General features: G+C 35.8%; 1 protein-coding gene across 3 annotated transcripts in view; it reads left to right on the forward strand.

Moving 5' to 3' along the window:
• Positions 1-25,577, forward strand: part of AFF3 (ALF transcription elongation factor 3) — a 226,793-nt gene that overhangs the window by 33,236 nt on the left and 167,980 nt on the right. For all 3 annotated transcript variants that reach the window (XM_087726604.1, XM_087726606.1, XM_087726605.1), the window contains exons 2-3: positions 5,384-5,504; positions 8,055-8,849. In XM_087726604.1, the coding sequence (XP_087582730.1) occupies positions 5,384-5,504; positions 8,055-8,849 (916 nt within the window). The remainder of the gene's footprint in view (positions 1-5,383; positions 5,505-8,054; positions 8,850-25,577) is intronic.

Consider the following 25,577-nt stretch of genomic DNA (forward strand, 5'->3'; position numbering starts at 1 on the left):
TGGTATGCTATATATGCTCTGTATTAATGAAGAGGAAAGCCATTCACTTTTTCAAGTAGTAAGCCATGATTGTTAAAAGATTAGGTAATATAAGAATGCTTTATGTGTAGCAAGTATGAAGATAATCATATCTATAGTACAATAGAATATTGGAATCCCTAGTGTTCCTTCTCTCAACACATCCATAGCTTCACTAAATTCTTTGGATTGGTATTTGCATTTGAAAATAAATATTGCTGATTTTTTTTCTTTTTGTGAGAGCATTTAATCGGAGATTGAAAACAAAGGTCCCAAAGCAATGAAAATAAAACAACAAGAAAGAGCTTACTAAGTTTATTATGTGATCATGGATATTAAATGCTGCATATTATGGTTGCATTAAAATGATGGATTTCATGGTTGAAGCAGAATCTTAAGTCTCATGAGGCCCTAAGACCGCGATGGCGAACTTATGGCATGCGGGCATACCAGCCATTGCCCCAGCCCAGCCCCACTGCGCATGTGCACACACCTCCCGCTGGTCAGCTGGTCTTCAGGTCTCTGCCGTGCATGTGCTGGGGCGGGGTGCATGTGGTTGAGGTGTGCACATATATGGGGGTGGGGCATATGCATGGGACACTCGCATTGCATTTTGGGGGCTCTCGCAGTGCCCCATCCCCATTTGGACTTCCAGGTTGATGCAGGAGGCCTTCCAGGCGCAAAACGGGGTGAGGTATTGCACCAACCGCATGCATTGCATTGTGGGTGTGGGTGTGGGTGCGCAATGACAAAAGGTTAGCCATCACTGGTCTAGGACCATATTAATCCTTAATCCTTTGCATTCACCAGCTATACAAACACCTTTACTGTTATATTAAGAATCTAGATTTTTATTTTGTCAATTCCTGTACAAGAAAGTGTGTCACAGGAGATCTTGCTGAGACTTTTTAGAGATGCCAACATAATTCTGTCTTATTTTATGAAATATACATACTTTTGTTCACTTGCAAAGTAGGCTTCTAAATCCTCTTGAAGCTGTAAGGCAGCTATAGCTTTTTGAGGGTAGGCTACTTTCTGGGGTTGCTATAACCTAAGTACACGTAGTCCTCCACTAACAACCAATATTTTTGTTACTAAGTGAGACAATTAAGTAAGTTTTGCTCCATTTTGTAACATTCCTTGCCAGTTGTTAAATGAATCATTGCAGTTTTTAAGTTAATAAAATGGTTGTAAATTGAATCTGGCTTCCCCATTGACTTTACTGGTCAGAACATTGCAAAAGGTGATCATGTGACACTGCAGCCATTATAAAAATGAGCTAGTTTCCAAGTGTCTGGATTTTGATCACATGACCATTGGTATGCTACAACGATTGTGTGAGAAATGGTCATAAGTCACTTTTTTCAGTGCTGTGATAACTTTGGTTACTAACGGAAGGTTGTAAGTCAAGAACTACCTATAGTACTTATATAAGGAGCTGATCTAAAGACGACTTTGACTGCAATGGCAATCAATGAACGTGAAAGATATTTATCTATGTCTTTCATAATATTTATTTTATTCATTTGCAATATTTACATGTGCCCAATAACAAATTTTCATATTCTCTCCCTCCCTCTCCCTCCTCTCTCTCTCTCTAAAAAAAAAGGGTTTGGGTGTTTTAAACTCTCTCTAAATCAGTTCTACAAACAAAACAAATTTGAAAAAAACCTAATATCTAAATATTTGTACATCTTCATCTAAGACTATTAACTGATGAAAAATTAAAATCCTAAGTAGCTATTGAATGTAAGTGCACTTAATTGGAAACAAATTGAAATGGCATTTCAAACTCATACTCAATACATGTATTGCTTTCAAGCACTTATGCGTAGTCCAAAATACAGTAAATCATGCAGAATGTATGCCACAATTCTATTTAAGCCAAGTGAAACATAACATAACATAGCACATAGATCATTTCTTGATTAAATTTGATGAACTTCAAGTCATTACCAGTAAATTGGAAATGCTACTTGGTTAATGTAACCCAAATAGACAGTTTTCGTGAATCATAGGATTTATGGCTGTTAGTACTTGACACTGATAATGAAATGCCATATTTTCTTGTCCCTTGGAAATAAAATATACCGCCCTGCTATTTAGGCATCCTTTGCTTTATATTTTATGAAAGTTTATTTGAGAAATAAATGAATTGAATCACACTAGTAACAGGAGAGTACTTCTATATTTTTACTTTTTAGAAAATGTTTTTTTAAAAATTCTGAACAGTTTAGATAACCAAATTCAAACAAATCTGTTAATTTCCTTATAAACTTACTAAACAAGGCAATATTATATTATTTAGTGTAATTTTGATTGTGGCAGCAGAGAAATATGTCAAATAAAGATTACATTCTCCCTGGACTAGGTACTATAGCTGAGAAAAAGAATTGCATAGATTTATTTTATAAAATTAACAGATCAGATATACTTACAAGTACTAACCTAGTTGAAGTGTTACATTAAGGTATAATTTTTTATTACATTAAGGTATCATTTAGTGAATAGGCCACAGGTAGCTGAATTTATGCAACATGCTAATCCATAAAATATTTGGTTTTTAAAATCATTTATAAGATATACAAAATGTGTTTTATAAAATATGGCTTAAAATGCAATGATGAAGCTAATTTCATTAGTGTTAAGCCATAATATGTAAATGGTAGCTTGTTGTACTATTTGAATCCAGTCTCTGTGTATGTCATTATATGTTGGAGATGATTTGGTAAAATTCCTTGAGTTTTCCTGAAACAATTTTCTTCTCATCCAATTTTGCTTCCATCTCTACGTAAGTTATTGTTACTGGAAGACAGTAACTGCATTGATATTTATATGACAGAAATAGTGGGTAGTAGTCATAAAACCCATGAAGAGAAGAATCTCTTTTTATAATATAATTTTATTAATTTATTTATTATTAGAGTATAAAATACAAATGAAAAAGAATAATAGAAAAATGGGGAAAGGGAAAGAGAGAAATGTAGAATGAAAGAAAAAAGACATTAATATCAGACTCTTTTCAATGCAGTTGAATGAACTTAATAACGTTACAGCCTCAATTTTTTATTTTGCATACTCAGTATACACTAGCCATTTCTATAACAAAAACGCTCAAGCATAAAATCTCAATAAAGGAGAATATTTGTAGCTCAAGGTTGAAATGAGGGCTCTTTGATGCTCTCTGAGCTTGGTTGTTTTGTTGCAGATGCTTTATCACCCAAACTAGTTTTGGATAATGAAACGTCTGAAACAAAACAACCAAGCTCAGAGAGCACCAAGGACCCCTCACAAAATCCTGAAGCACGTTTCAGATAGATAGACAGATACAAATTAGATGTGTTCTTGATTAAAGCAGTTTATTTGGTTACCTCCACTAGTTCCATCAGTTTTTCCAACCATTCTTCCATTGTGGGGATTAGTATATCTCTCTATTTTTGTGCATAAACCATTCTCACTGCTATAAACATGTAAAACACCGTTCAGATACAGAAGATTCTTCAAATGAATATGCAAATTAAACCAGAGACATTTCTTCTAGGTTTAATGGACAAAGAACTTGGGGGGGAAAACGTGAGGAGTGAAGAATCAATTAATCTAGCTTTAAAATTGCTTAGAGCAAAAGTTTTAGAACTCATTGCAAAATGAAAAATGAAATTTTAACCAGTTTTTTTGGTGAAGGAGAAGTAATTTATTGGATGTAAGATGAAAAGCTGTGAAAGTAAACATTACTCTCCTCTTAGACACATGTCACTGATTGATGTTTTCCCTGCACAGCTGCCTAGAGGTAAAGACTTTGAAACAGCATAGTAGGTATTTTGTCTAAGGGAAAGAACACTTTGTTTCGTTGTTGCTTTTTTGATGCTAGGCTAGGCTATATGTCTTTATTTTCAATCAAAGGAAAAACAGTAAATCAGAATAATTGCTTTACCCTGTGGCATTTCTGTTTGTAAAAGGAAGAAAAAATAATGTAGAACCTTCAAATTAACTTTCATTTGAACTAGGTAAAAAGTCTAAAAAATTACTTGCATCCCAATATAGCATTTTATTAATCATGTCACCACTATGAAAAGATGGTCTATTACTTTTATGTGCACTGCAGTATATGTTTTCATTTGGAAATATTTTTTAACATTAATGAGTAAGTCATCACTCCCATAAAAATTCATATAAGCTATTCAAACAGCAACTTTGTAAGGAGAACTTGTTTTTCTTTAGTTAAAAAGAAACTGACTTAGCTATTAGCTATAAAAGGAGATAGACATATCTGAAAATTATTAAACACCTGTTGTCAAGGGAACTCTGGAAGTTGAAATCCACACATTTTGAAATGGCCAGGTTTAAAAACCACTGTTACATTAGCTCCAGTCCTGTTAGGATAATCCTGATTTCTGGGGTTAATATGAGTTTGGACCTTTCTGTAGCAATGCTGTTACCCTTATTCTTGACTGCTCTTTGATATGTATCTTGTGTTATTTTGCTAGACTGAATCTGTTTTTAATCAGATAGATGATAGATAGATAGATAGATAGATAGATAGATAGATAGATAGATAGATAGATTAGATAGATTAGATAGATAGATAGATAGATAGATAGATGTGTAGATAGGCATAAGCACAACAAAATAAACATTTAAACATTAATACATAGGAGTATAAGCCACTCAAAGTGATATAGTCATCTACGTTTTAGTAAATAAAATAACTAAATATTTTATTTTATCACCTTTTTGTAGACAAAAACCTGAAGATGATATATAGAATTATCAGGCACTGCTTTCTAGTTTCCACAGTTTGCCACCTTATGTAAACTTTGGGAGGTAGGACCAGAGATGGTATTCAGCAGGTCTGACCAGTTCTGGAGAACTGGTAGCGGAAATTTTGAGTAGTTCGGAGAACCGGTAAATACCACCTCTGACTGGCCCTGCCCCCATTTATTCTCTGCCTCCCAAGTCCCAGCTGAGTGGGAGGGAATGGGGATTTTGCAGTAACCTTCCCCTGGAGTGGGGAGGGAATGGAGATTTTACAGTATCCTTCTTCTGCCATGCCCACCAAGCCACATCCACCAAGCCACACCACGCCCACCAAACCATGACCACAGAACTGGTAGTAAAAAAATTTGAATCCCACCACTAGATAGGACTAATGCAAATGACAATTGTAGCATTCCTACTTGGAATTTATTTGGAGTGTTTTATATAGGTATAACTAGTTTAAGACAATAATAAGCTTTCCTTCCTTTCTTATTATGTTAAATCCCTTGATCAAGGGATGAATCATCTTATCAATTTTATCATTTTGGGGGTCTTCTGCACCTAAATACTGCCACAAAATTTGATTACTTTTTGTTCTTTTTTGGTGCAGTGTCTATGATCTTGACAGAAATATGCTACGAAGAAAAGAATGGGAAAGGAGAAATCAGGAGACCCAGCATGAAGACAGCATATTTAATACCAGTTATTCTCTCTTCAGTGAACCATACAAGGTATGTATTGTATACTTTATCCTTCCCATCTGTTAGATTGAATTGTTTATGGAATAGTGAAATAGATTAGGTAGAACTTTTATAAGGCAAAGGAGTTTAATATTTGCAGATTTTTGTTCATTGTGCCTTCCAAGTTACATTGATTCATTTTCTCAACAGTTCCAAATGTTACGTAGTTTTCTGCAACCTAAAATCATTTAAACTCCTCTTGCCTAGGTAAATATTCCTTCCTAAACATTTCTGTCCAATCATCTTCATTGTCTCCCGCATCAGTCCTTGAATGGATTAAGATTGACAGTATATCACTGATCTCATGGATATTTTTTTTAGAAAACTAATTAATTTGTTTTATGTTGCCATCCATCTCACAAAGCTACTTGTGAGAATGACTGCTTTCTTAACTTTTTTGAACAATGCAAGTTAAATTAAATAATTTGATCCAGTAAATCCAACTGCACTAATTATTTTATGTTCATACTTTGATTGAACTGTAGAAATAGGTTATTATAGATAAGTATAGTTTCACATACTGAACAAACTTAATAAAGCATGCATTTATATTGATAAATTTAGGTGCTTGTTATTTGGAATAGAACATTAGGGCAGCATTATATTCAGTTACAGGTTCTCAACTTATGACCATACTTGGGACCAGAATTTAAACAAATTAAATTGTTGATTGTTAAACACATCAATCTTCATCAATTGACTTTGCTTGATAGAAACTTAACTGGAAAGGTCATAAACTACAATAAGACCCTGCAATCATTGTAAATGTGAGCTATTTACTAAGCATCCAAATTGTAATCATATGCTCATGGGGGTGTTGCTACAATTAAAATTTTAAGGACAGATCATAAATCACTTTTTCTGAGGCCATCATATCTTCAAACCATCATTAAATGAATGGTCATAATTTTAGAACTACCTGTGCATTGAAAAAATAAGATGTTTTAAAATGAGATTACGCTTGCATAGTGCCTAGTCAATATCTTTCATCTCTTTTTAAAATAAACCTTTCAGATAAATTGACAAACTATTCAATTTCAATCTGGTCATATAGACATAAATGTTAACCTGTTTTTCAGGAATCTAACATCATTCTTGTTTTTTGCAGGATTATGTTATAATCCACCAGAAATTTCCATTCAGGATAGGCTATTGATTTTTCATGTACTTTTTCATGGAATAATGAAATGTTTTCCTTAACCAAATAAGAGAAGCATACCTTGGTCCCTGTACCTCTTTGAATCTGTATTTGCCCATGCCTTTGCCTCATCCCACAGTGCTAATTTATGTTATGAACACAACTCCTATAGGTTTCTATATCACAGCAGCAGAACCTACTTCTTAAGAGGTGTTATACAGAGCTAATAGGTGGTTAAAGATAGTGAGCTTGTCAGCTGGAAAGCTGACAGCACAGGTTCGAGAACTGAATGCTGTGCGACGGGATGACTTCCTGTTACTTGCCTCAGCTCCTGTCCACCTAGCAGTTTGAAAGGGTGCAAATGTGAATAGATAAATAAATATCACTTTGGTGGGAAGGTAACAGAATTCCCTGCATCTTGGAGGATAGCATGCTGACCACATGACCACAGAAGTGTCTTTGGACAATGCTGGCTTCCTCAGCATTGAAACAGAGATGAGCACCAACCCCCAGAGTCAGATATGACTGGACAAGGGAAACCTTTGTCTTTACTTTTACCCAAAGAAAGAGCATCTTGCATTTAAATTATGATTAGAGAATTAATCTATAATTAGTCTATAAAATAGGCAGGTCAGTAAGTTTCACTATTTGTGTAATAAATAGTTAACTACTTAAATACAAGTAATCCTCAAGTTACGACAGTTCATTTAGTGACTGTTTTGAAGTTTTGCAATAACCCTCCCAAGTATTTATGACACAGTCCTGAAATTATGAATGTTGCAGCACCATGGCAGTCATTCATCCTTATGAATGACTGCAGAGGCATTCAATCTGCCTATTCCCCCCGCCCATGTGCAATATATTCCTTTATTAATTTCTTGAATAATGAAGGATTACAAAGAAACATATTTATCTGAGCTAGGATTCCTTTGAATTGGAAAGTTACATTATGTTTTTACAACATATGTAATTAATCTGTATTGTGGGTTGTGCAATACCTTAAAACATAAATTAACTAAAACAGCTGTATTTTCAGAACATCTAAAAAGTAAAAATTACATAGCTTATTAGAGACATTACAGATTTTATGTCTTTAACTAATCTGAATAACTATATAATGTGACTGCTGTTGTATTGTTCTATATAAAGTTTGAATTTATTTCCAAATACATAAATACTATATGTTTGTAGGGCAGTAGATTTATCTGAGTTACTTTACATCTGCTATATGTTCCCTGTCTAATGCTTACCAATATTCGAATAAATAGAATTATTAGATAGTCTCAAACAATAACATGCATTTTTTAAATTATCAATCCTACACTGCAAAATTACTGCACATTCATGATTTTCAGTGATTTTATTTCTTGACCTTTTATTTATTTTGATTATTTCCTTTACAGACAAATAAGGGGGATGAACTGTCTAGTCGTATCCAGAATACACTAGGTAACTATGATGAAATGAAAGAATTGTTGACCGATCACTCCAATCAAAGCCAGCTTGTTGGCGTTCCAAAAGCCTGTATGTCACAGGCATCTATGAACAAAATGGAGGAGCAGTTTGTTGCTGAAACTATGACCCATACTCAGACTTCTGTTTGCAGTCCTCAGTCTTCTTTGCCAGTGACGCTTTCTGGGCAGCTAAGCAAGAATGCAACAATAGGTTGGCAGAAATCTGGGCGTTGCTTAGAGAATCAGCAGAGGGGGAAACATAGGCATGGATTGTCAGATTCACAGAGTAACAATTTCAAAATAGCTAACCACAAGAGCAGCTTGGAAAAGATTATACATTATGTTCACACTCCTTCACCATCATCTTCATCCAGTGCTATTCAAGGCCCTGTAGCATCCTTACTTGTAGAGAACATTCAAACACAACAGCAGTCAAAATTGAGCTGTGCCACAGAAACTGGAGTCCAGGCTCAAGAAAGACCAGCTATGCATAGCAATGGACACTGTGTACAAAATTTTCATCCTGCACTTGCTTCAAAACCAAATATAATTCAGCAGAAACCAACAGCTTATGTGAGACCAATGGATGGTCAAGATCAGGCTCCTGATAAATCTCCAAGACTAAAGGTGCCAGATGAAACCAGCACGCTTTGCACCTCATACAGAGATATGTCTTCTGTTAAAAATGAATCAGCTAGGACCAAGTCAAAAATGAAAAAGTGTGACATTTCCAAGCAAGAAGAGGTAAGTTTAATTATGACACAGCTTTCAAAACAAACCAATAGAATCACTTTTCAAATATTTAGGGTAATATCCCATGTAGCTTTTTATTTTCAGAAAGAATGTTTTTAATTGCACTTCCAGTGTTTTATGACTCAAATTGTAAGTGGCGAACATACACTATAATCAATATTTTGATATAATAAAAGTTCAATGTATTGCTTAGTAATGAGATGACTTCATTCAATATGTGTGTTCTTAATGGTTTATGTGTTTTATAAACTCTGCAGTTGTTCCAATTATTCATATTTCTATGAGAAGATGACTCTGATTTGACAACTCATTTCAAGAGTTTCTGGTAAATGACTTTTAGTGAATTGATTTTTTTAAAAAAATGGAACTACTGTATATAGAGGTAGCAAGGATTTACATTAGAAATGGGTAATATCTTCATATGTGAGGATTCCACTTGGCCTTGGAATAGATTGCTGAGAGTTCACTCCTGAAAGAAGCAATAGGAAAGAGAAAAATATGAACTGAGCTAGATAAAAATTAGGTTAAAAACCCATTTCTCCAAATGAATACTTTTAAATTGAATGAAATCACAGAGCTAAAATGCATCATCAAATGTTATGACAATACTCAAGGATTTTCAAGGAGGCATAAAGTCAGGTTACTCTGCCAGACAACTATGATGAAAATAGTAAGTTAAAAATAATTTCCTGGTCTTTTTCAGAACCCAGATATTCAGACAACTTTGTCAGAAGGAACTTTACATAGTAAGAATAGTATTAAGCTAAGACCTTTCCACTCATGGTATGTATGTATGCGTGCGTGCGTGTGTGTGTGTATACGAGCCCCACCCACCACCCAGGCCGTTACAACACAAAACAACAGACACACAGCCAGCACCAATTAGCACCAATCCACCAATCATGATACAACCACACAGCCTATCAATCCACTTACTGAAACAAAGCCAGCACTCCACACCCACCCCACCAAGATTTATAGAAAGACGGCAGCTCCGACCATGCTTTAAGCCGAAAACACCAGCCTGAAGCTGGCGAGTGAGACCTCGCCAAAACATTGCAAACGCAATCTGTGATTGCTCAAAACCCTTATTGATTCTAAGTTCATCTGCTAAGGCATTAGCTGTAGTTTCCGGTTTCCTAGGTTTAAGCATGTTGAGTCGACATAATATTGCTTTAAATCTGATCTTAAATAGTAGTCTTTTTAAAATGTAGTTATTTCTGCAGTGTTTTTTCCTCTGGTGGGACCGGTCTATCAGGGCAACCTGGTCTACGTAATTATGGTCAGTTTTCATCTTTCAGCCCCAATCCAGGGGCCTTTGCAGGCAGTCACTTTATTTTTGTCAATAAAACATCAATTTATTTCTACAGTGTTTATATTCTCATATCTTTTATCTCAGGAACCTGATATGTCTCCAGTCCATGAAGTTGATTTCAATACAATGAATCACAGGAAATAGCATTTGAATACAAACCACAGGACATTACTTTTAAATTTGCAGGAAAGGTTGATTTCCTCTATAGATATATTCTGTATTTAATATTGTTAATCAGCTTTAGAAGGTTCTTGGTAGCTTGACGTAAAATTAATCATAAAAATTTCTAAAATTTAATGTGGTGAAATATCTTTACATTAAACATAACAAGTATATTTCACTAAATTAATTTTTGAAATGTTCAGTCAGGATGTGATTGTTTTTATCATTTCCATCAGTATTAATCAAAATGCATACTCAAATATCCTACACTTTTCAAAAATTATCCTACTTCTCAGTATAAATTATAGTCTCTCAACTCAAGTGTTGCTGTTTCTCATATAGAATTTTACTGTAAGCGGCTTACAAAATATATTATTAGAATGATGTAGTGAATAGAAAAAAATAGGTTACAGAGAAAATCTGCTTTCTAGTATTCTTCTTTAAAATTATTTGCTATCAACACATTTATTCTCATTTATCTCTAACTTCTTATTTATACAGTGTTATAAATACAATAACAAGTCAAGATTCAAGGTTTGGAGTAAAAAAAATCAGAATTACACAAGAAATATGCATTGTCACAGGATATGTCAAAAATGACTTGGATAATGGAAGGTACTCAGATATCCTAAAGGAGTTGCATCTTCTCCCAGGATTGTATGAGTGTTCTTTGCAGCTGCAGTGCAGTCCAACCCTCCCCCCCACTTCTTGTACCTCTACATGTATCCGTCAGATACACCCCAGAACACCTTTTTGCCTTCAAATAAGATGCTAAAATGTGGCATAGCCAAGATAATTATGCTGAGAGACTGAAAAAGTCTTCAAAAACTGTAGTAAAAAAACTTTCATAATAATTTATAAGAAAAGACAGATCATTAGGTGTAATTTAGTGTACAGTTATTGTAATATATTTAGATGATTTATATCAATTTAATATGTTAATATTTAACTTTGATTTTGTTTTACTTGTCAATATAACTTAACAATTAATTATATTATCGGTTGAACAGCTATATATTATCTTCTTAAAATCTTTTGTTCATTGTTCTGTACTTTTTTTTAAAAAATCCTATTAAAAATAGTTCATGGCAATTGTTGTAAAACTAATGGTAAAAATTATAAAAATAATGGAAGTACATCAGTCATTTAGATTCTGGCTTTTTGTTTTTTAACCTCAATCATTTTTCTAATTGAGGGAGAAATCAGAACATCAGTTTGGTCCAGGGCCAGGGATTAAGGCACCAGTCTTAGAAAAAGGAATACTAGATATATTCGCTATCTTGAATTATTTACATAAATAATAAATATGGAATAAAAAAATCTTTCAAAAAATCAGAAGTATATATGTTTGGTTTAGACTATTACCTTAATTGAATGTATATTAAACTAAGGATGTAAGTATGATTTCAATTTGAAGGAATTTTTGAAGTTTGCTATTGATTTGAAAAGTTGTAATCCCAAAATATCTCGAGGCCTTGTTAGTTGGAGGCGGTCAGAATATACGCTTATTTCAGTTGTGTCTGAAATAATATTTGGTTTTCTACCATTTATTGTCACACTTATGTATTTGTCAGCTTCATTAGTTATATCTTCTGTTTCAGAAAATTCATTTCATATGCTGCTTTCCTAAATACTTGTCAGCAACTCCTTATTAAAGTAGTAATTAAATTAGCAATATCAAAGAAGCAGATTAAGGCACAGAATGTTTATCAAACCTTTGCATAACTTTGCTTTTTGCACATTTGTGCCTCTTTACGGATTGGAAAGCCTTATTTATAGTCACTCGTCCTTTTGTCAAATCTTGTTTGGATTACTGTCTATGCTTGCAGAGCATTCTGAAATTATTTGTTCAGAATACACCCACATAATAGTAGTAATAGGCTCAATAATAGTAACTGTGAGAGAGACCATGGAGTCCTAGTGGACAGTCACTTAAATACGAGCTAGCAGTGTGCTGCAGCTGCAAAAAAAACAAACCCAACACAGTCCTAGGCTGTATTAACAGAGGAGTAGAATCAAGTTCACGTGAAGTATTAGTACCACTTTAGAATGCCTTGGTAAGACTACACTTGGAATACTGCATCCAGTTTTGGTCACCATGACATAAAAAAGATGTCCAGACTCTAGAAAGAATACTGTACAGAGAAGAGTAATAAAAATAATTAGGGAACTGGAAGCTAAAACATATAAAGAGTGGTTGCAAGAATTGGTTATGTCTAGTTTAATGGAAAAAAAGAACTAGGGCATGATAGCCCTAGTGACATGATAGCAGTGTTCCAAAATTTGAGAAGCTACCACAAAGAAGAGGGGGTTCGACTTAATCTTTAAAGCACCTGAAGGCAGGACAAGAAGCAATGGATGGAAACTAACGAAGGAGAAAAGCAAAGAACTAAGGAGAAATTTCCTGACAGTGAAAAATTACTCAGTGGAACGACTTGCTTCCAGAAGTTGTGGGTGCTCCAATACTGGAAGTTTTTAAGAAGAGATTGGACAACCATTTATCTTATAAGATATGGGTCTTCTAAGCAGGGAGTTGAACTAGAAGACCTCCAAATTCCCTTCCAACTCTGGTATTCTGTTAATACCTCTAGCTTTGCAAGCTGCATTGGCTCCCAATTCAAGATGCTTGTTACCACCTACAAATCCTTACATGATTGGGGTGGGTGGGTTTCCAGGTCATTCACAGGATGCCACCTGTTTGTTTCTGTTCATCCCTCCAGAATGTGTGGAACTGGTATGCTTCGGGTACCATCTTGTAAGACCTAGGAGTCATGCATTCTCTGTCATTGCACCTGCCCTGGGGAACAGCAATTCCCCACAGATGCAGATGGCTTTGACCCTGTTAACCTTTTGCATTGAAGACCTGTCTGCTCCCACACTCATTGGTCCAGAGCATTAAGAGAGCCCTTGCTTTATTTTTGTGATTTGAAGGGGAAAGTTTTTCTGTGCAAAATGCAATGAACCTTTATTGAAGGCAACAGACCATGATATGTATGTAAGAATGCTTTTTTTTAATACTATGTAAAATACACACCACATAGTCTTTTTCCAGGTTACAAAAAATAAAAAAAACAAGCTTCCTCATTTTTGTCTGACACATCAGTTAAGGCAGGGATGTCAAACCCAAGGTCTGGAGGCCGGATCCGGTCCACGTGATGCTTAGATACGGCCCACAGGGCTGCCCTGGAAACAGTGAAGTACTGGCCCATGGTGCCTCTGCCAGTGAAAAGGGAGCTCGGGAGGGCCGTATGCTGCCTTCCCGAGCTCCATTTTCGTTGGCAGAGGGTTGCAGGAGGCCATCCCAGCCAAAAATGAAGTTTGGGAGCCTCCTGTCTCTGGCAGAGCGCTCAGGCCACCACAGGTGCCCCCAACACGAGTGATGTCAAGCTGGCCACGCCCACCCCAGTGTTGCCCACTCCAGTCCCCCAAGGTCAATCATAATCCTGATGAAATCGAATTTGACACCCCTGAATTAAGGGAATGGTAATTTTTCTACACAATTTTATATTTCTTGATTCTTTCATTGCTGATATCTAATAAACTTAAAAGTGTCAACAAGTATCTTTTGACCTATGTGGGATTTATGTAAGTTTAGGATGTTCTATTGTTAAAATTATATATTGATTTTGATTTGTTTGTGTATATATTTTCTCATTTAAAATTGTTGCATGAAAGTGCAATAAAAGACTTGAATAGCAATGTTTGGCCTTTTTAAATTTCAGTGTGCTTCTGATTTGGAAATAATATTAAAATGTTTTTCCTGTTGGTAGAGAGAGGTTTAAAGTTATACTGTAATATGTGATATCAGACTCTTTTTTTTAAGGAGATATGTTTAGCAAAATAATAATAATAATAGAGGCATGATATATATTCCTAACAGTGTAATGAATCTTTAAACTTTTACTCATATATTAAGATTATTATTACTTATTTCTATGCTACCTCTATGGCCTACAAAATGCCCCACAATATCACTACAACAACATCAATATCACATCCATATTGCAAATGATTTTCTAGAAGAACTCCAGGGACAAATGCATCTAACAATAATTATATGCACAGACAGTACAATTCTTTGCCAGACAGTGCTTATTAAAATCTTGACATTAACCATTTGCAGGTAATTATGCTTTATCACATTGCTTGTCTACAGGATAGCACTAATGAAACTAGCTTAATTACTACTATTGGTATGGTGGCTCACAGGGTTAGAAAAATAACTATAGCTTCAGTTAGAGGTAAGCAGATTTGCCCATACACACAGAGGGGTTTTCTAATCACTAGTGATTGTACCATCTACACAGACATAGCTGCCTAAAGTATGTATGTCATACAAGTATGTTTAGCTGCTTCTGCTTCAAATGTATCTAAGACCAGGTAACTGAATATCAAGACAATATGTACTTTAAAAAAAGTCTGAAGAAGGCATGTTTATAAAAATATTTATTAAATTGGCATGCTGGAAAATCTAACCAAACTCTCCATGGGTAACACAAAACACATGGAGCAATGTTACAACATGGTAGAAAAAACATACTATGATTGCTGCTGTATAACATTCTAGAAAAGCTCCATTTTCATGAACTTCTGGAAAATGTTCACAGAAGGAGGTAGTGTCAAGAGAACAGATGTTCCAAAGAATTGAAAAATCACATTCCCTGGCTTTAGTTCTTTTACTGCATAGCAACAGAAGACTATTAGCAGTTTCTGACAGGAGGAATACCTCATATAGATCAACTTTGATTGGAGAAGATTCCTAGGTCCCAGCTGTAAAGGTTAAAATCAGTAGCTTGAATTGTATGTTAGAATGGTACAGCTTTGAGCTTTATGGCACCTTGGTAGCTGTAACTCTCCAAAATGCCCTACCTGTAGCAGAGCAGAATCTTGACTTCTTGTTCCCACTGCGGTTGGATTTAGATGATATGAGATTTTTCTTCAAATCCATGTAATGTATGATTAATCTGGCAAGTCAGTGGCAAAGATGTATGTGGAGGAGCCATTAGATATAATATAACTATATCCCATGTAGTTATATAGGGTGGTAGAAATAATGGAATATCTATTTTGGTATTGAAGTTGTGTGTAACAAAAACTAAATAGATTGCCTTAAACAATCAAAAATTCAGACTGGGATTTTCAAGGATGAAGATGCAACAAAGCAGTAGTGCTAAGTGAAAGAGAAGACCAGATAAGGAAAGATAACTTTTGCATCTGTATACAGATGGATACGACAGTAATATGATCCTATCATGAACAGTTGAAGTTCAGCTGGAGTGTCGAGATGCTAAGACACATAATGCGCTAAGACCAGTACAGTTGGAATGGGACCGTCTTATGCCTCTGCGATGCTCCAGCTGCTCCGTGGAATGTCGTGCAGGTGCTGTACGTGCCATGCGCGTGTGCGGCAGCATAGAAGCTTTAAAACACAGATAAGGAGCTTGAGTGGACGGGTGGGCCCTCTGTAACACCATACCGGAACGGTATCTGGTGCTCTGGGCTGGCTCGGATACGCCTGTACTGGGGCGTACCTCCTGAAACCCACCACTGGGCCATGCCCATCCCTGTTTCAGCTAAGAAGGAAAAGATGTAATACGTCATATGATGACAATGTGTTTTTGCGAGTTTGACATCCCTGCAGTAATGGAATTCATTATCAGAACTGTTTGTGCTTATTCCTGCCACTTGATAGCATCCTTCATTTCCATCTTCTTGAGAATGTTGGGATAATCATGAAATATCTGGTTTTAAGGTATTAATAAGTTGTCTTTAAGATGGAGCAGCCAAATAACATGATATTTTGTTAAGAAAAATGTTACTTTTTCCTCATCTCTTGTTGATATACCTTTTGTCATATGTAAACAAAGAATTGTTGTTTTTAGTAAATTGCATATATTCAGTATCTTTATTTTCTTGTACCAAAAATAATTAATCTAGAACAGATTTATGTGTATGAAGTATTAATTAAAAATATAAAAAGACTTGAATATTTAAGTTTTCGGAATGACCCATGAGTCTCAATCTGACAGAGTAGACAGTTGAATAAACCTTTTTCAAAAGACAGGTTTAATTTCACCTTACGCATGATGCAGCAGAATAATATGAGGTAGTAAAGTTGTTAATTAAGCATTATCATCCAGTAAGCCACTAAATTACAGAACTGAAGTACATAAACAGATCACAAATTGACCATCAGAGGAATGTGACAAAACATACATTATGTCAAAAATTCTACAGTTTATTTAGTTGTGTTCAATGCTGCAATTCATGTACAACAGGTAGAGCTTATGTCATAACATAATAATGCATGATTTATCATTTTGGCAACATACTGTTAGGGTCAGAGCAGTTCCTGAGCTAGGCAGCATTATTATTAAACTTTTCTGAGCCACCCAGGGCCACCAAACATCCATTATCTTGGAAATATGAGCTAAAGAGGCTGGACTTAAGTCTGACGAGATAAAGGCTTTGACTTCTTGCACTATAGAGAATAAATCATCTTTGTATGCTTGGCTTCATTCTTGACAGCAATAATGAGACTAATCTAGCTGAGAGAATTTGAGAGATTTCTACTAAGTAAATCTGTTTCTCAATAAGGGCTTGTGTGTCTAAAAAGTCAAGATTTACTGCAAGCTATATTGTGATGCCTGACAAATTTAAGCTCTCATTAACCTCATTATACTTCATTATCTTGTTGGCATAGGTTTATTGCTGCTATGACTGGCTAGAAACTACATTTGTGAATAGTATGGGTTGTTATCATGTCCTGGAAATAGAAGAACAATGCAAAAGGTGAAGGATGTGTGGCCAGATTTGTATTAAAGCTTGCATTCTACTTGTTGATAAAGTACAACTTGCTTGCCTCATGGATGGTGGGCAAGCAGGAGGAATCTTTGCTGTTCTTTACCTTAATCAACTCAGGAAATGGGGAGAAGTCCACTCCCTTTCAGGATTTAAGAGATGGAAGAAGAGCCCAGTCTTAACTGTGACAAGAAATTCATTTCCCTAATTCCAGATTTTTTTCGTTTGTGCTCCAAACATTTTGTTGAAGCCATCTAAGTAAAATGACTTTGTTTCAGCATTAAGAGTTGAATGTGTTCATCAGTACGGGGTAGATGTAGTAAAATAGATATAGATGTATAGATATAGATAGAGATGGAAATGGAGATACAGATATAGCCATCTGGTACCCCTGTTTAGTATGACCTGAGACATCTTGGGTATGGGGGACTTGTAGGTGCATCCAAAGAGGCATATGGAAGATTTTGTAGAGCAACTGTTGGACAAAACTGCTTAGATCAGATGCCAGTACAGACCAGCCCTGTTATCTGGGTCAACTGTAAACCTATTGGATTTGAAGAAGTAGACAGAGTCTTCATGACAGTAAGCTTGGCTATCTTCTTATTAGAGGTTCCATGATATGATTTTAATATAACCTCTGTATGTATACATCTGTATGTATAGAAATAATGGAATATGGAAACCCATCTAGGAAATGTTTGTTTTCTTATAAGTAAGTTCTGTAGGATGTGCCTCCACGTTACTATGGGTCAAATCTCTATTATACTAATTGGGAATTATTTCTGTGTAGATATATGTCAGATTGCATAGTTACTATTTTTTTCTTCTTGAAGGCAAACTGACATAGCATGTATACAAACTGACAGGTGAGCTTTGTGGACAATACTAGGATTGAACAACTATTTTGATTCCAAGCATGCTACTATTCTTGGTTGGAACCAAGCATATACAGGGGAAACTCGAAAAATTAGAATATCGTGCAAAAGTTCATTTATTTCAGTAATGCAACTTAAAAGGTGAAACTGATATATGAGATAAGACTCATTACATGCAAAGCAAGATAGTTCAAGCCGTGATTTGTCATAATTGTGATGATTATGGCATATAGCTCATGAAAACCCCAAATCCACAATCTCAGAAAATTAGAATATTACATGCAATCAATAAAACAAGGATTATACATAGAACAATATTGGACCTCTGAAAAGTATCAGCATGCATATGTACTAAGTACTTGCTTTGGGCCCCTTTTGCAGCAATTACTGCCTCAATGCGGCGTGGCATGGAAGCTATCAGCCTGTGGCACTGCTGAGGTGTTATGGAAGACCAGGATGTTTCAATAGCAGCCTTCAGCTCTTCTGCATTGTTCGGTCTCATGTCTCTCATCTTTCTCTTGGCAATGTCTCACAGATTCTCTATGGGGTTCAGGTCAGGCGAGTTTGCTGGCCAATCACGCACTGTAATCCCACAGTCATTGAACCAGATTTTGGTGCTTTTGGCAGTGTGGGCAGCTGGAAAATGAAGTCAGCATTCCCATAAATCTTGTCTGCGGAAGAAAGCATGAAGTGCTCCAAAATCTCCTGGTAGATGGCTGCATTGACCCTGGTCTTAATGAAGCAAAGTGGTCCAAAGTCCTGTTACTCAGTGGTCCAAAGTCCTCTTTTCTGATGAGAGCAACTTTTGCCAAAAGCACCAAAAACTGGTTCAATAACCTTGGGATTACTGTGCTTGATTGGCCTCTCCATCCTTCCTCCATACTCTGGGTCCTTGGTTTCCAAATGAGATGCAAAAGTTGCTCTCATTAGAAAATATGTCATCCATAGCTAAGATGACACTTATCCTATTCATGAACCATACTTAGTGTTACTAGGGGAGGAGCTGAAGAGATATAGTTGTCTCCCTCCCCCACTGGCGCTTCTATTACCTCCACTTTCCATTGATGATGTTATTAAACTGTAGGCAATCACAGAGTTACTCAGACTCTTGAAGCATTATTTGGCTGCTGTTCTGACAGATATTCTGAGATAATTTTTGATTGATCATATATCTTCCAGTTGAAAAATCTAAGACAATGGTGTTTCAAAAAGTATGTTCAGTTCAGGTTTTATTTAAGAGAGAAAACCTAGGAAATTGGTCCATCATTCTGCATACCAGAGCAAACTGTCAACTTAAGCTGTTTCTTAGTTTCCTTGTTCACTTACTGTATATGTTGTTGATCTGCAGATATTCTTTGCCATGCAGATAGAATTTAGTATGGGGGGAGAGCAGTCAAAACCAGTTGCTATATTCATACTATTAGCTGCTCCCTCCTCCTGATAGCTGCATATTTGATATTAATGAGAAAGATCTCCATTCACAAGATTCTTTTTCTCAGCCAGAAACCTGATCCAAACTGCAAGTGTATGTCTCATTAATATTTTTTCTCATTATTGGAGTTCATTAGGGAGATAGTTGAATAGATGGAACTTCTTGTTGATAGTTCTCCTAAATTAATATTTATTAGGCCTTATATTTTCCTCTAAGATGAGTCTTTCTGCCTACAAAAAGAGCATAAGTGAACAGAAACAAGGCATGACTTTTGTATATTAAATATTGTGTTTTCTAATGTATATATTACCAAGTAATATATACTTGGTAAGTATATTATATCCAGCAAACATTTGAAATTAAATATATTTGTATTCATTTTCATTTTTGAACCTTTATTTCAAAATAAAATATAATTATTTTGAGGAAATGCCACATGCCTTGGAGGTAAACACCAAACAAATGCAAGAGCCTCAAAAGTAAAAGTTAAAGGGGCAGATTAGCAATAAACTAAGATCAGGCATTTCTATACATGCTGATTGTTTCATGTCGATAATTTTATCATCAACATATTATTGGGCATTGAAAAGGATCTTAAGTCAGAATATAGTGTTAGATGTTGAACTAAAAACATCCTCATAAAAGCTCCTGTTTTTCTCAAGCATTTTGGCACCAGTTAAATAATTACTATAGATTTCAACACATTTTAATATTGTGAAAAACATTATGTTTAAACTATTTTCTTTTCAGAAGGTTTGGTTGTTAACATTTAATGCCTTGATTAATCTAATTAATTAATCTAATTAATGTACAAGAGTGTTTTCCTATTATATCTTGTCATTAAGGTTGCCAACATGAGGTGTAAATTGATTACAATGTGATAACTTATAGCTTGCAAAATATGCTGAAACTACAAAGCAAGGTGAAAGGCCTGCATGCTCTAATAATTTATATTCTAAAGATACATCCTGTACTGATTAATATTACATTAATGCACATTGATGTCGATATTGTTTGAAAGGTCAGAACACAGATTCACAGAACAACCCCCCTCATTTACTTTTAATAAAGAGATGCAAAATGCATTAAATTTAACGGAAAGATATATGGCCTCGGTCAGTGATGGCTAACTTTTTCTGGACTAAGTGCCCAAAGTGCATCTGTGTGTGCGTGAATGCACGCACACATGCCTGAACCCCCAAAATGCAATATGGATGTGGCCCCCCTGCATGTGCCCAACCTACTGTGCATGTGCATGCTCCTCTGTGCGCACCCTGCCCCCCCCCACATGCACGGCAGAGATCCGATGACCAGCTGGCTGGCGGAAAGAGAGCTCCAGAAATGGGTTGTTCCTGGTTTGGCCAGTTTGGTCGAACCAGTAGTGGAATTCAGGCCTGGATTGCACCTGGGAGCGACCCAGGCCTGCCACACTCCTGAATTGGTTCCCCCACCACTGCTGGGCTGCCGCCATTTCTGTTTTTAGTGACTGCATGTGCACAGTTCACTGTAAATTGTTCTGCAAATGTGTGCGGGTTGCGTGCGGATTGTGAACTGGCAGCAACTTACCCCTGGAGCGTACGCATGCACAGCAGAGCTGTGGGGCAATAGCTCGCGTGCTCATGGAGAGATCCTAGATTCGCCATCATGGACCTAGGTGGTGGTGGCGACCGAAAAATTATTGTACACAATAATTTATTGTGTTCATTGTCCACAATTTATTATACACAAAAATGCTGCTTAAAATGGTAGAGATACGAGTTCACTTCTGATTTAAAGATAACAATTTAGAAGGTTATTTTTAGCAAAAAGGCATAATATGTATAGTATCAATTGGTTTAACTAAGTTAACATAGTATGTAATTATCCTTTTCACTATTCACTGATCATTATATGTTTGCAATGGATGGACATCTTGGCTGGAGGGAGTGTGTCTCAACTGTACCCTTCTGTCGTACCGCCTTCCTAAGTGTAGAAGTTTCTGGTTATGTGGAAAATACTTCTACTAGTACCTCCTATCTCCCTGTAAAATGAAAATGCTTTGACCAAACTCTGCTTCCCCAACACTAAAGAAAGCGGGAGGCTCCTCATTCTGCACATCTTACCTAGCTACAGGTAGTCCTCGACTTAAAACAGTTTTTAAAGTGACTATTTGAAGTTACAACAGTACTGAAAAAAGTGACTTATGATCAATTTGCAGCAATTGCAGCATCCCCATGGTCACATGATCAAATTTCAGATACTTGTCAACTGACTCATATTTATGATGGTTGCAGTATTCTGAGATCATGTGATCACCTTGTGCAAACTTATGACAAGCAAAGTCAATGGGATGCCAGATTCATTTAACAACTGTGTTAGTAACTTAATAACTGCAGTGATTCACTTAACAAGTATGGCAAGAAAGGTCATAAAATGGAGCAAAGTTCACAACAGTCTCACATAGCAACAGAAATTTTGGCTCAGTTGTCATAAGTCAAGGACTAACTGGGTAATCAATAATAATAATAATAATAATAACAACAACAACAATAACAACAACAATAATAATAATCAGCCTGAAAAAGTCACCGAAAATCAGATGGTCAAGATCTTGTGGGATTTCCGTATACAAACGGACAAAATACTGGCACATAATACACCAGACATCATACTGGTTGAGAAAAATAAGGTCACAATCATAGACATCACAATACCAGGTGATAGCAGGGTCGCCGAGAAGGAACATGAAAAAATCGCAAAATACCAGGACTTAAAAATCGAAATTCAACGACTATGGCACAAACCAGCAGTGGTAATTCCAGTGGTAATTGGCACACTGGTTGCTATTCCAAAAGCACTGGAATTACATTTAAAACAGTTAAAATTTGACAAAATCACCATCAGTCAAATGCAAAAAGCCGCACTGCTTGGATCTGCACGCATATTACGAAAATACGTTATGACGTCCTAGGCCCCTGGGTGGGGCCCGACTAGTAACCAATGCCAAATCTGGTGAAACAACTGGCCGCTGTGATACAATTGTACAATAATAATAATAATAGTGATAGTAATAAAATAATAAATATGAAATATAATAAAGATGAAAAAGTGAAGCTAATTCTATTTCTTAGCTCTAGAATCGGAGTGTTCAACCTTGGCAACTTTAAGACCTGTGGACTTCAATTCCCAGAATTCCCCAGCCAGAGGATTTTGCCAAAAGGTTTCCAAGTTTGGACACCCATGCTCTAGATACGATTATATTATTATTACTATGCTAGGCCAGAGATAGCAGTCCTGTCTCTTTTTGAAGAAAGAAAATAAAAGCATCAATCATATATAAGAGCGAGTTTTATTTAAATTAATAAGAAAGAAAACTCTCCTTTAGTTTGGCTACATTGTATGAAGTAAGGCATTTAACATTGCTGAAAATAAAGCAGCATCTCAAATATCAATCTCCCACAGAATGCTATAGGTATATTCTGTCATTTTCATGTTGGAAGCACCAAGACGCTTCTAGGTTGAAAGGATTGCTGGTGACATCATAGTTGCCCAGAGGATGCTCATATACAGAGACTGAACACTGATGTTATGTGTGGGATCTCAGCTCCAAGAATATAAAATAGTATATTTGCAATAGAAAATCAGAGGCAAATTCCTTGAAACAGTAACCAGACCTTCTTCAAATATCAATTCATTAAACAAAATAGCACACCTGAATACAGATCCTGGCCTACAGTTTTTATTTCGGAAGAATTTTCCCCAAGTGTGCTCCTCCTGCTGGCTGGTCCTATCTAACCCCTGACTTCTATGGAGTTGCAATCATCAGTAAACATTTTAGTAGCACATTTTTACTCATATCTCCCCCTTTCCCCCTCTACATATTATAAAGAAAATTATTAATTAATATGAAATGTACAGGAACAGTTCATCTCATGTGATTTTGGGCCAGTAGTTTTATCATTAGAATCAAATTAATGTTTTCAATCAGCTGTCTTTTGCGAACTATCTTGCCATTTTATCAAGAACCTTGCCTGCATATCAGTTATATCAGATGATATTAATATAATAATGACTGGCATTTCACAATATACATTCAAGTTTTCAAATCAAAGAATTTGTTAAATTTTAAGTTAATCATCATATGTAATCTAATTTCAAATATTAATGATATGATATATTGCTTAAAAATAATTGTTGCTGTTTCTGCATATTTCAATAGATTTATTACTTTTGAAAGATCGAAGTAAATGATACAAATGGTAATTCTTGAAATAAATCTACCAAGGTTGTTCTTCATGTCTTACATTGTAAAATCTTTTTAATGCCTATTTCAATCTCATGCCTTTTCCTTCACTTCCTGGGAATATATAGGCATGGTTACATTAGTCAAAGTAAGGGATGCAGTGGCTCTGTGGCTAAGACACTGAGCTTGTCAATCAGAAAGGTCGGTGGTTTGAATAGCTAGCACCGCATAACAGAGCTCCCATTACTTGTCCCATCTTCTGCCAACTTAGCAGTTCAAAAGCATGTAAAAATGCAAGTAGAAAAAATAGGAACCACCTTTGGTGGGAAGGTAACAGCATTCCATGCACTTCAGTGTTTAGTCATGCTGGCCACATGACCACGGAGATGTCTTCGGACAGTGCTAGCTTTTCGCCTTTGAAATGGAGATGAGCACTGCCTCTTAGAGTTGGGAACGACTAGCACATATGTGCAAGGGAAACCTTTACCTTTATATTAGTCAAACTTAATGCATAGCAGCCAAGTGAGATATATTAGCAAATATTGTAGGTGTATGACAAGTTTGTATTATGCAATCATCACTATAGTGATTCTTCCTTAAAAAAGAGAGAGAAGGTGTACATATCAGGAGCCATTGATATAGGAATAATGCCAGTCAGACTTTTCATATTAAACAGGATTACTTCTAAAAATACTATAACGTGTTTTTTTTCTTCAACAAATCTTAACAATAGGAAAACAGTTTCATTACTGTGTTCTTCTTTATTGAAGCTTTGATAACCTAACACAATGGATTTGATCCTTTAAACCTTCAAAGCATATCTGTAAGGTGCAATCTTGATTTTTGAGCATTATTGTAAATGACACTGAAAATTATTTTTTCCTTTTATAATGCTAGATGATATTTCCCTGAGAAATCCTAATGCATTATTCCTAGCTACAGATTTCTATTTTCATTTTCTTTATCTTTGTATTAGATTCATATTTTAATACAAAATTTCATAATTGTGATAAAATATTATTTTGTACTTGGAAGAATAGTACAGACAAACTTGGGTAAGAGATGGTGATAAAAATATACACCATTGAGGCTTCTAATGAGCTTAGGTCTTTGCTAAAATAACAAATTCAATTATTTGTATGACTGCAGTTCTTTTGCTGGCAGTGTTCTTATGTTGCCACTAATGAAATCATAATTTTGTGCAATACTTTTTATGGGGTGCAGTGTTTTCATCAAGTAAATTATTTTTCATAGTAACAGTCATTAATTTTTATTATACTTTACTAGGCTCATTTTCTTCATATGCTGTAGAGTGAATTCATGCATATTTAAACATTCTAATTAGGATATGTGTATGTGTGTTTAAGAGAGGGAAGAAAGGAGATCTTCCAGGTAATTATCCAGACACAGCAACTGGTGGAATTTATTTTTATTTATTTTTTTATTTGAATCCAGTCTTTATTACTTTTACAAATAGTCATAATAGCAAACATATCCAACACACTTCTCTCCTTCTGTTTCCCCCACAACAATTCTGTGAAGTAGGTAGGCTGAAAAAGTGACTGGTCCAAAGTCATCCAGCTAGCTTACAACCGCTGAGGATTATGTGTCACACCATCTATGGCAAAGGCGTCAAACTCAAGGCCCGGGGGCCGGATCCAGCCTGCGGGGTGCTTAGATATGGTTCTTGGGGCTGCCCAAGAACCAAAGTAAACAGAACTTTTAAAGGCCATGCACTTTCTCTGGCAGAGGGTTGTAGGAAGCCATCCCAGCAAAAAACAGAGCTCACAAGGGGTGCGTGAGGCCCTCCTCAAGCTGTGTTTTCATTGGCAAAGGGTTGCAGGAGGCCATCACAGCTGAAAATGGAGCTTGGGAGAGCGTTTGGGCCACTACAGGCACCCCCCCAACAGGA

The sequence above is a fragment of the Thamnophis sirtalis genome, unplaced genomic scaffold, assembly GCF_051295495.1.
Source record: "Thamnophis sirtalis isolate CommonGarterSnake01/CBP01778 unplaced genomic scaffold, rThaSir2_p1.2 scaffold_12, whole genome shotgun sequence".
Classification (NCBI taxonomy): Eukaryota; Metazoa; Chordata; class Lepidosauria; order Squamata; family Natricidae; genus Thamnophis; species Thamnophis sirtalis.